This window comes from Octopus bimaculoides, unplaced genomic scaffold (genome assembly GCF_046866305.1).
Source record: "Octopus bimaculoides isolate indiv1 unplaced genomic scaffold, ASM4686630v1 contig76, whole genome shotgun sequence".
Lineage (NCBI taxonomy): Eukaryota > Metazoa > Mollusca > Cephalopoda > Octopoda > Octopodidae > Octopus > Octopus bimaculoides.
Genome location: NW_028315326.1, coordinates 11,128 through 24,124, shown reverse-complemented (window position 1 = coordinate 24,124; position 12,997 = coordinate 11,128). Strand labels below are relative to the sequence as shown.

The 12,997-nt window shown below is 35.2% G+C and overlaps 1 protein-coding gene across 3 annotated transcripts in view; it reads left to right on the top strand.

The window, feature by feature from the left end:
• The window catches only part of LOC149129287 (uncharacterized), a 39,938-nt gene extending 28,185 nt beyond the window's left edge, over positions 1 to 11,753 (top strand). For all 3 annotated transcript variants that reach the window (XM_089346618.1, XM_089346617.1, XM_089346619.1), the window contains one exon: positions 6,330 to 11,753. In XM_089346618.1, the coding sequence (XP_089202744.1) occupies positions 6,330 to 11,727 (5,398 nt within the window). In that variant the 3' untranslated portion in view covers positions 11,728 to 11,753. The remainder of the gene's footprint in view (positions 1 to 6,329) is intronic.
• The last annotated feature ends 1,244 nt before the right edge of the window (positions 11,754 to 12,997 follow it).

Genomic DNA, 12,997 nt, shown 5'->3' with positions numbered 1-12,997 from the left:
CCTAAAAACATGTTAGATAATAATGACTTATGGGTGGGGTCATGGCTAGAATGTCTGACCATAGGGTTACTAGATAAGAATTGACTTTCAGTTAAACATCAACAACAGAAACCATAATTTTAATTTATTTTAAACAAATATCATCATCATCATCATCATCGTTTAACGTCCGCTTTCCATGCTAGCATGGGTTGGACGATTTGACTGAGGACTGGTGAAACCGGATGGCAACACCAGGCTCCAGTCTGATTTGGCAGAGTTTCTACAGCTGGATGCCCTTCCTAACGCCAACCACTCAGAGAGTGTAGTGGGTGCTTTTACGTGTCACCCGCACGAAAACGGCCACGCTCGAAATGGTGTCTTTTATGTGCCACCCGCACAAGCCAGTCCAGGGGCACTGGCAACGATCTCGCTCGAAAATCCTACAGGAGCCAGTCAGGCGGTACTGGCAACGGCCACGCTCAAAATGGTGCATCTCATGTGCCACCCGCACAAGAACCAGTCCAGGGGCACTGGCAACGATCTTACTTGGCTTGCCGGGTCTTCTCACGCACAGCCCATTTCCAAAGGTCTCGGTCCGTAGTCATCGCCTCGGTGAGGCCCAATGTACGAAGGTCTTGCCTCACCACCTCAGCCCAGGTCTTCCTGGGCCTACCTCTTCCACGGGTTCCCTCAACTGTTAGGGTGTGGCACTTTTTCACGCAGCTATCCTCCTCCATTCTCACCACATGTCCATACCAGCGCAATCGTCTCTCTTGCACGCCACAACTGATGCTTTACATTTCAAATATTCAGTTTATAAAAATAATTTTCATATTTCAACTTTATAAATTGTATTTTGACATTATAAAAGTTAAACATCCTATTAAATTTAAGAAGATTATATTTTTGATATATTTTTATAAATTACATTTAAATATTGTATTTGAAGGAATAATTTATGTTATATTTTGGTAAATTTCGAAATATTCTTGGAGATTTCTGTGGAATTATCAACTTGGTTGAGAAATAGAATAGTGATGGGTTTTTTTTAAGTGTAGATTTGTGGATAAGAAAGACATGAATAATAATTGAAGAGGGGGTGTGACATTTATAGAGACAGGTTAACAGATTAGATGGTGGTGGTCATGGTGGTGGAGAGATTTCAAGTTATGTATGTAATGTGTGGCTGATGTGTTTTACTCCTTTATTTATTGAACCATGGCCATGCTGGAGCATTGCCTTCATGCATTTAACTGATCATATGAGCACCAGTATTTCTTTTTAAGTCCGGTACATATTTTAACTATTTGGGGATCAGCTAGGTTAGGAAATGAAGTTGATATTTTAATTAAGCAATAAGTACTAACACATTTATAGCATGATTAAATGATGGAAAGAATATATATATATATATATATATATATATATATATATATATATAAAGTGAGAGAGAGAGAGAGATACACACTTGCATACATACATATATACACACACACTCTTCACATTTGTGCTTATTTCCTCCTACCGTTTTATAAACTATAAAAAATGTGTCCAGGATTTCAAATACTTTTACAAGAAGAGAAAGTTCATATTTTCTTGAACAATCTCAAAAATATTTGATGAATTCTAAAGAAAGAAAATGTAAATTCTATTTAATGACAAAAAGTTTTAGATTTTATGTTTCATGGAAAATTCAAAATTTGTAAATCAATTTTACAGAAATATAAGCTAAGAAACCAAATAGGTACGTAATTGTGCCTCTATTTTTGTCCCACCAAAATTGCTTGCCAACCGATGTTGGTGTGTTTACATCCCTGTAACTTAGAAGCTTGGCAAAAAATACCAATAGAATAAGTACTAGGCTTACAAAGAATAAGTCCTGGGGTTGATTTGCTTCACTAAAGGCACTGCTCCAACATGGCCACAGTCAAATGACTGAAACAAGTACAAGAATAATGGAATATATATATATATATATATATATATATATATATATATATATATGTAAAAGAAGGGAAATAAAATGTTGAAGTTGATATTTAAAAGGAGAGAGAGAAAGAGAGAGAGAGATGAAAGTAAAAGGGGACATATGAAGGATATAAAATAGGAAAGGTAGGGTTGTTATCATTATTATTATTAATTATTATTATTATTATTATTATTATTATTATTATGAAGACTCATCTGCTGCTACGTTCTGAGTTCAAATTCCACTGAGGTTGACTTTGCCTTTCATCCTTTTGGGGTTGATTGAATAAGTACCAGCTACGCACTGGGGTTGATGTAATTTACTAGTCCCCTCATACCAAATTTCAGGCCTTCTTCCTATAGTAAGAAAGGATTATCATTATTGTGATGAGCTGGCAGCATTACCAGGATGCCAGGCAAAATGTTGACCACCATTTTGTCTGTCTTTACATTGTGAGTTCAAATTCCACCAAGGCTGACTTAGCCTTTCATCATTTTGGGATCGATAAATTAATTGCTAGCTGAGTACTGGGGTTGGTGTAACAAACTGGCCCCTTCCTTGAACTTGCCGGCCTTGTGCCAAAATTTGAAATCATTTTTATTAAAATTGAAAAATAAAAGAAATCATCATCGACATTGTCATCGTCATCGTCATCATCATCGTCATCATTAATGTGATGAACAAGCAGAATCGTTACAAAATGCTTTGCATCATTTCTTACAAGTGTACGTTTTGAGTTCAAATTCTGCCAAGGTGGACTTTGCCATGCGTCCTTTTGGGATTGATAAAATAAGAACCAGTTAGGGGCTGGGTGTGATGTAATCAACTAACCCCCACACCTAAAATTTCAGGATTATCATTATTATTATTATCTTCAAAATATTACCAAAAACAGATGGGGGCATGGCTGTAAGGTTAAGGAATTCACTTCAAAACCTTGTGGTCTCAGGTTCAGTCCCACTTCACAGCACCTTAAAGAAGTAACTTCTTCTAATGTTCCAGGTTGACCCAAGCCTTGTGAGTGGGTTTCGTACATGGAATTGATAAATCCTATGGTATATATATGTGTGTGTATATATTCATGTGTGCATATCTACATTTGTACTTGTAAGTGTATGCATATGTCTGTGTATGCATGTCTGCTCGTGTCCCCTTGTCTTGACATCAGCTGCTAATTATAAACAAATGTCAAGTCACACAAACAGTGTCGTTTGTTTGCGGTGTTCCACCAGAAAACATATCCAACCATTCTGCTGTTCATGTTTGAAGAACTTGGTGAAATATTCTCTTGCTTGAAACCAGGTGAGGATTGGTGACCCTCATCGAGTGTAGTCATACACTTGACTGAGTGGGACTCACAAGAACCTGGCAAGAAACAAAACAAAATTATGAGAGGGAAAATACAGAAGAGAAAATACATCATCTGATGTATTATAAAGGTTTTGACATCCATTTTCCCAAACTGGCATGGGTAGGACAGTTGAAGAGGAAGCAGTGAGCCAGAGGACATTGGTGAGCTCCAATGAAAGATTTGGCAAGATTTCTACAACTGGATGATCTTACTAACACCAAATGCACATAGACACACGTGTGTGTGTGTGTATATGAATGTATAAACATGGTTTTACTTATGTTTGATTGTACATATGATTTTGTATGCTAGCATGGGTTAGATGAATATATTATTGTAACATTGTTTTACAGACAGACAGCCTTCCTAGTGCTAATACAAAACCATTTTTGCAAGAACAAAAGTTCTTATTTCCCATGTCTTCCAAGGTGGGGGTGATTGGTTGACAGATGTGACTGCTTGGAGCAACTTAAAATAGATTACAAACATAAACATAAACAAATGCACAGACACCTACACACAGAATCAGCTCGAGTTTACTGCTTCCTGTAGCAGAAACAGCTGAAAGCTAATGGAAGTGATTACATAACTCATATTCCTTTGTCATTCATTGATTCATATCTATAAACATACATATATACATACACAAATATTTATACATGGTTATGTGAAGGTACATTCATATAACTACACAAGCATCTCTGTGTGTATGTGTATATATATATATATATATATATATATATATATTTATATCAGTATTTAGCAGAAGTGACCCAAGATCCGAAAGTTTCATTTATTGGCATTTATACAACTGGTTCTTTTGAGGTATATTCCCAGACCTCCAAAGAACTAGTTTGATGAGTGTCAACACATGAAACTCTCAGATCTTGAGTTACTCTGTTAGTTCTGCTAAATATTAATAAAAAATACATTACACATATACTCACATAGTCTACACCTTCAGCCCTTTTGCTACCCTCTCATATTTATCACACCCCTCTCACTCACCCCTCTAAGACACATAACTTATCAATGACTTCCAATATCACACATCCTTCATATCACCCATGTCACTGTCACCTGTGTCCCTACTGCCATACCCCTATCACCCCTACCCCTATCTTTCATCTCTCAATCACTCTCTCTTCTTCTTTTTACTCTACTATCTTATTGTAAATCTCTTCTCTTCACCATTCTTCCAATGAAACTCGGGATGTTACTGGACCTACCTGAGTCTCTCCCCAACACTCAAACACTCCTTTCCATATATTTATTACCCTCATCCCAAGGTATATGTGAAGCCCAGAGATTGAGGGGAACTTTTAGTTTTGTCAAGGACATGGCAATTGTCTCCAGTGATGGCGCCATAAGTTGCACCCAGTGCACTTTGTGCATTGGTTGGTGTCAGGAAGAGCATCCAGCTGTAGAAATAAAATCAGAAAATGTGACTTCAGGCAAAATATTCTTTGAACCATCCAACCTATTCCAGCATAGAAAGTGGGGGTAAAATGATGATCAAACATACATATGGATGTATAAATATACATATGTGCATCCTTGTATATATATATTATACACATTCATTCATATATATGTATGCATGTGTATATAAATACATATACAATTAGATTAAAATCTCATATAATTATTATGAGTTTTTGTATTAATTCCAATTTAATTTTACAGTTGAAATAATTGTAATTATCTGGTTTTCTCTTTATAAACTTTGTTGTCAACAACAACACCAATAACAACAACATAGCCTTATCCAGCTTTTTCCAAAAATATGTTCTTGTTTAGTCCATGTATATTCAAAGAGCTGACATCCTGAAGGAGGTCACTTTTACTTTCCATTCCTGCTGGGGTCAATAGAGTAACAGTCATTATTTTATAGACCAAGGAGGGGGTGGAGGATCATTCTGATGATGATGAGTCACCAGAATGTCATTAAACACCCCACCAATATTTCCTAATCCACCTCATTAAACCCCCAATACTTCATAATAAACTACACCAAGTTATATCTCCTCACCTAACACAAAACAAAACACACTTCCCCTGCCAAACCCCTTTTTATACAAACACATCTTTCTCATTGCTACCCAAACACTGTCCCTTATATTGAATATAATTAAGATGAACCTACCTTTCATTAATTGGGCTTATTCATTAACCAATCTTTATTATCTCAATCAGGAACAAATAATAACGATCCTCTCAACATGCTGTGTATCAGTGTGATTATATGGAAGCCCATCTTTTGATAAGCTTTCCAAGTTTAATCAATGTTGTCTATGATAATTGTGTGGATTATATTGGAATGTTGAGATATTTACAGCATTTGTCAGGTTAAGAACAGTTTCATCTCCAGCTTTATTGATATCTCTTAATCCAAGTAAATATGATGGAAACCAAGCCAACCATGACGGTCCCATCATTTCCAGTACATATAATCATTAGTAATACTTATATTCCATCTAACTAGCAAAATGTTCAGTCTGTCTTGTGTCTGACAAATGTCTATGAAACATAAAGTCTATGTTTTGCTAATTGTTCCATGTTAACGAAATTTGAACATGATTGATGTGTGTTGGGACATAATATAGCATGTATACCAATTAAAGTTAATTTTCTCTAGAGTGGAGTGTCTCATTATTGAATACTTTTGGCGCAGGGGAATCTCTTTGACTAATTATCGTTAAATAAATCTAAACCACACGTGATTATTACTTTGTGATGTTGAGAGCAAATATCATTTCCAGTGAATATAATTATTGTTAATATTTAGACTCCATGTAATTAAGGAAACTTATTAATACATCTTAAATTAGACTGTAATAAGTTGTTTAATTCTAATCATTATTATTACAACTAAAAGTTGTTTAAATATTAATTAGACAAAATTAATTCACTGACAGAAATACATAAATGTTTTGTTTGTGATTTTCAAATAATGAAGTAAACATCATCTCCCTGAAACCTTAATATTTTCACAAAGCTAAATGTTTTCCTTGTATTTCATTACAGATTCACTATGGAAGACCAAACAAAACCTACCCCTCAGAAAAGCGCTTTAAGGGACTCAACAACAAAAAGGGATGAAGAAGGAGTTCCCGAAGGATATTGTAGTGTTAGTAGTTCAGAGGGAGAATCAGCAGTGAAGGCCATATCTGATGCAAGACTCACCACACATGGAGACAAAGAAAGCAGAAAAGAAACTGAAAAACAAATAGTTGCTAAAATACAGAGGATTCGTCTACAACATGATTGCTGCATGATGTTTATGGAGCATTTAGTTAAGGAGAGGAACTATTTTGAAAGTCTGGGATTAAGTGCCAATTGTATTTTAGAAAAGGTCAAAGAGAGACTTGAAATTTTGCTGAAATATACTAAAGAACAGAATATTTCTATTGAGCAGGATCTCAAATGGTTTCAACAAAGACTCTTTGACATTTATGTCACCAGCAATCCATACAGATGGAAGACCATTCAGACACCAAAAATAACCACGAAATTTCGACCTCTTTGCCCAGTTGTGACCAGAGAAGCAAAGATTGTGGAATCTGGAGAAGAATTTGACAAACTCACAATATCCGATATTATAGTAATACAGGGGGGAGTGGTAACCTATTCCCACCATTGTATGACAGTATGTTGTGTGACAAGAGACGGTGACAGAAATGATGTCCATTGTCCATCTTCTGTCACCAGTTTCACCAGAATTGGTCAAGACATGGTTCTAGCAACCCTCCCCTTCCAAAAAATTATTCTTATTATCAGCCCCATAAGTTTCAAGATTAAAAAGATACAGTTGGGGTTATATTTGGTTGCTTACTTGGAACATTCTACACTTATAGGTGTAGAAATGTTTGGTAAGACAGTTTACCAAATGGATTGGGGGGAGAATAGAATTAAACACCAATTCATTACCAAAGAAGCACCTACAGATATTGCTGTAGGGGTCCACAATATACTTTTAATTACATTTTCCAGTATTAACAGAGTAATCTGTTACAATATGGATGGCCAACAGTTATGGGAGGTAGAGACCCATTCTCTGCACCTCCCAAGTAAAATCTCTCTGTACCAAAGCTATTTCTATGTCCTCCAGGGACAAATTATTTACAGGATTTCGGCTAAAGGTGGTGTGACAAAGAGGGACATTGGCAGGAAATGCCGCTCTATTTCTGTTGGTAAAGATACCATTTTGGTAATAGATTATTTTGGCAAACCACATGCCATTCAAATAAATGAAGACTTTTGGCCTAAATTGTCATTCAACCACCAGCTACATACCCCCAGTTTGAAAGACTATATTTATATTGAAGATTGCTACAACATTACAAGTATTCTACCTATGTCTACATCTTCTATATTAATAATTTACAGAAACAAGAAAGTTAAATTATTCACTGATAATGGGGAAATAATTAACCAAAATAATTTAGTTTTCCTTGAGCTTCCTTCTTTCTCTTGTAGAATAAACACAAACAGATTCCTGGTATTTTATCGTGAAATAAAAGGATTTCAGTGTATCACCTGTCCTGAACTAAGAAAAGGTCCTTTAATAAAGGTCCAAACTGATTACATAAAAATATGTCATATTGTATCAAATAAGTGTTTAGCTGTGACCACCACTGAAAACAAAAATGAGATCCATATCCTATTGATCAACGAAGATAAAGTTGACATTACAGAAAGAATTTCTCTGGGACATTCTAATGTCACCATTGCTGCAACTCCAATTAATTTTGTAGTCGTAGATGGAAGGGAAAATAAAATGGTATTTTATTCCACATGTGGTGAAGAACTTTTTCAAAAATACCTTCCATTCTATGGCTACCCTCATCACATCTACTCTGATAATGTTTATTTTTATGTCCTCTTCAAGAGACACTCTATTCTGATATGTTATGATATATATGGAGAAATGAAATGGCAGTGGCAACTGCCTTTCCCTGTTCACCCTCACATTGCTGTTTTCCAAGGAACTGTTTATCTACCGGACACTCAACTCAACAGGGTCCTTCTTTACAAGTATCAAGACCGGTCGTCTGGCTGTTGTTTACACACGAAAAATCCTTATATCAGAAATCTAAATCTACGACTCAAAGAAAAGGAGAATGACAAAAAACTTGTCATTGGCGAAATATGTAATCTGGAGAATGGACAGTTGGTGGTGTCCGACATCAACCATGATTGCTTGTTATACATTTCTAATGAAGGAGACATTGTGTCGAGATTATCTCTGCCGTCTACAGCTACAGATATATGTCGATGGGATTCTAATCAAATAGGTGTCACATTACCCCTACAGAAACAATTAAGGGTCATTGGAAACCCATCAAAGACAGTGAGAAGTGTATCATTAAGGCAGCCTTATGTACGGGTGTGTAAGATGGGTGAAGGTGAAATTGTTTGTTATTGTGATAAACCATCCCATTTAGATATTTTAGCCATCAATTATCATAATCAAGTTGAAATAATTATGACAATTAAGATCGATTATTTTGTAAAATCATTATCAATAGACAAGAAAACAGAAAAGCTATTAATTGTTACTAAGGGAAAAGCATTTCAGTACAACACTAGAATAGGTGGTGGTGGTCATGGCAGTTGTCAGATGGTCCCCAGTGTTTTAATGTCCCAAGTGAAACATCCCCCCAATCTCTATGGTGGATCTATTGACCAAATGTTTGTGTATCTTGTAGACAGCAGCCGTATGTTTGCTATAAACGATCATAATTTTTTGGTTAATGATTTCGTTACAAATAATCAACTTAATTATTATTTCGACCTGGTAGATGTATTTTCCAGAAACATTTCTCTCAGTGAAATGTTGTCTTCCTCTTTATATCTACAAGACCTGACAGTTTCTGATAAAGGCAGACGTATTCCTCTCCCTCGACATTTAGGAGACAAAGGACCAGTGGAGATTACATCTTTGGTTATAGCTGAAAATAATCTGATTGCAGGATGGGACAAGGAGAATGGAAACTTTAAGATATTCACATTGGATGGTCAACTTTTGGATTCAATCAAAGTGAATGCTTATAGATTTATTAAAATGTGTCGATGGCAGTCAAACACACTGGTCATTATGAATAGGGATTATTCTAATAATAATAAATGCCAACTGTTGACATTAAAAGTGGAATTTCCATTGTCGTTGGTAATTTACCAAACGAGAAATAAATATGAATTTGTGGCTTCTTTATCAAACAATCAAATGGTTTTTAGTAAATGGAGAGACATATGTCATTTGTATTTTGTAGATATTGATGAAATACATTTGTGTGTGAAGGAAATAAAACAAATAAACATACCTGAACCATTAATATGGAGAGACGAAGATGGAAAATATTATGATTACATCCAGGATATTAATGTTACTGTTGAAGATGTCATCATTGTCTTAAACAGAAGATTCATCATTTTCTTCAACAGTGATGGTCAATATTTACATTCAGTCAGACATTACATGGAGTTTTATTTTGGTTATGACAGGATGACAATTGATGACAGTTTTTTGTACATTCAGGGTGGATGGGAGAAATATTTAGGTTCATCTGGATATAAAAACATTTTGTGTTTGACCCAGAATGGGGAATACAAGAGAATATTTTTAAATACAAGAATTTATAAAGATGATGTATATTTCTCCAGTATAGACTGTAAAGGACCAAGGTTTGTTGGAAGCCCCAGGAGGAGACAGAATGAATTGTATGTTGAAGGGTTGTTTATGGTGAATCGAGAAAGCTTCCTGGTTGCTCGTTTACAAACAGACGAATTTCCTGTTCAAGTAAATGATTTTGATATTTCTGATGACGGAAAGACAGTTGTGTGTGAAAAAGCCAATAATGGAAATATTAAAATATTTGATAAAGATGGGGAGCTGCTATGTCACAGAAATGTGGCAAGTTTAGTTGGTGGTGTATGTTTTACACAAGGAAAACACATAATGGCCACGGTTCCTAAAAGAAAAGAAATATTTCAACTGAATGGAGAAGATTTGAAGAAATCTAGAGTTTGGCCAAGTCTCATCCCTTATGGTGTAATATGGAGAAAAGTGGGGGGTATTTACTGGTGTGTCCATATTGAATTGATTGAATGTCATTGCATAAAGATTGATGGGGACCAAGTGAAGATTCTGGAATCTGTGTCGTTATTAAATCTTGATTCTGGTCTTTGTTTCCCTTCCATTACATCTCAGACAAACAAGGAAATATTCAGTAATGAATTAATTAATAAATTGGAATACAAAGGAGGAGATGGAGATGGAGGAAGAAGAGGTAAATCAGGTGAAATAATTGGTAAAGGTAGATTAAAGGTGAGATGTGGTAATTACATAGCGGAGATTAATAATTCAGGAATTGATGAAATATCAGTGAGGAGACTTCCATATAGAACAGCAATGGTCCCTTTTTCCATTCCTGCATTCGAGGAACCTGTTAATTATGATTATAGGGACATTAGGGACCTGAACAGAAAACTAATTAAGTTAGATGAGAATGTGAGTGTGTTGATGTTTCGAGAAAGTCTCACATTAATCAGAACAACAACAACAACAGTGAACATACTTCAACATGAACAACAAGAAGAAGCACCACTGGACATATGTCGGTGGACAGATGAATGTTTCATTGTCGCCTTTGGGAGAGAAATGAGGGTCTTCAACAGGGATCTCTGTTGTTTAGAAACCATCAGAACTGAGAAATACTACAACAGGATTTATAAATACAACGACAATCAACTCGTGTGTGGTGGTCATTATATTAGAGACATAACTCAAGAAGAGAGACAAAAGAAATACAGAAGAGAATGGGAGAACAACAAGTATTACTATTATTGCAAAGACCCCGACACCTTTGACTCTTATTATGTGGATGTGGTTGATATGAAAGATGGAAAATGTAAAGATGAAGTGTGTAGGGGGGAGGTGGGGAGATATGGAAGGTTTGAGGGAGATGAAGGGGTGGTGGATGTGGGAGTCACTTCTTTTGGTGATGTTGTTGTTACGAGGAGGGAGATGGAGAAAAATGAGGAGTTTGGATGGTGGATTGATTGGTGTTTTGTGGAATTGTTCAGGGAAAAGTCGTTGGTGAGGAGGATAAGAATAGAAAACAGGATGTCTTCTTTTCTGCAATATTATATTTCAAGACCTTATTTAACCATAATTGGTGAATGTGTTTATATAACAGAAAGAAGAAACAATATTCACGAAATATCTCAAAATATTGAAGAGAAAACATCCGAAGATAGTGAAATCCTGATATTTGAAGATAATCGCAAATATTTACTCCTCAGAGGAAATGAAAATGAAGTCTGTGAAGTTCTTGGTTTGGATGTTTCAGAAAATTCTTTGATGGTTTTTGGAATTATTCCTGGACTTCAATCTTTTGCTTTTTTTTATTATGACAAATAAATATTTCCAGAAATATTAAACTTCAATCTTCGTCTTCTTCTTCTTCATTATTCTTATTATGATTGTAAATGGGTTCACCCGGGAATCGAACCTGCATCGCATACATTGCATTCTACACACTAACAATTAGTGTTGTAACATTCTTCAACATGCACTCTTTGTTTGTGTATATACTTTTGAATGTACATACATAAAGAGGTGCTCCAGCATGGCCGCATTCAAATCACTGAAACAAGTAAAAAACAGATCTTTAACAGTTCTGGGATAATTTTGCAGTTTTAAATAAAATGTGTATATATATCTATATATATAAAAATGAGAATGTGTGTCTGTCTGTCTGTCTGTATGAATCCCTAAAACTCGAGAACTACACAACCAATTTCATTCAAATTTTACACATGCCTTACTTAGGGTTCCGGTTGTGTTTTAGTCAAAACAAATTTTAACTTCTTGCATAGTTCGAGTCCATAGCAACATCATATCTCCTCTACTATTTAAGTATTACGTGTCAAAAGTGAAACAAAAACACTATGGATCTATAGCAATTGGAAGGGCATGACTATTCCACTAACTGAAACAATCACATTTCGATACTGTAATGACAGATACTTTCACTTTAATGGTGTGTATATATATATATATATATAGAGAGAGAGAGAGAGAGAGAGAGAGAGAGAAAGAGAGAGAGAGAGATGTATATGTATACATATACATGTATATGTACACAATATGTACACATATATGTATAGATATATATATAGATATAGATCTATATGCATACATGTATATGTATACATATGTGTAGATGTATATATATTGGTGTACATCTAATATGTACACAGATATACACATATATACATGCATACAGATATCTATACATATATACACCCATACACACACACATACATATGCACACAAACACACACATTAGTCATTTGTTTTCTTATCCAAAACTTCGTCAAAAGTATTGAATGGATCTTTATGAAATTTGGAAATTATATTCTATGTATAATGGCCATAACCCCCATGAAAATTCATATATTTTTGATGTTGATGAAATTTTAACCATACATATTACACACAAATAAAGTAATACTTCTAAATTGTTTTCTTCTTAGAAGTTACAAAGACCCCTTCATGGGGACTTCACACCCACAATTTAGTCATTTTTCCTAAGCAAAGACGAATACGGCTGTACCATTGGTAGCAATAGGGTCACCCGAACATAACAGATGACCATTATTTGTAATTCAACGGTACAACAGTGTAA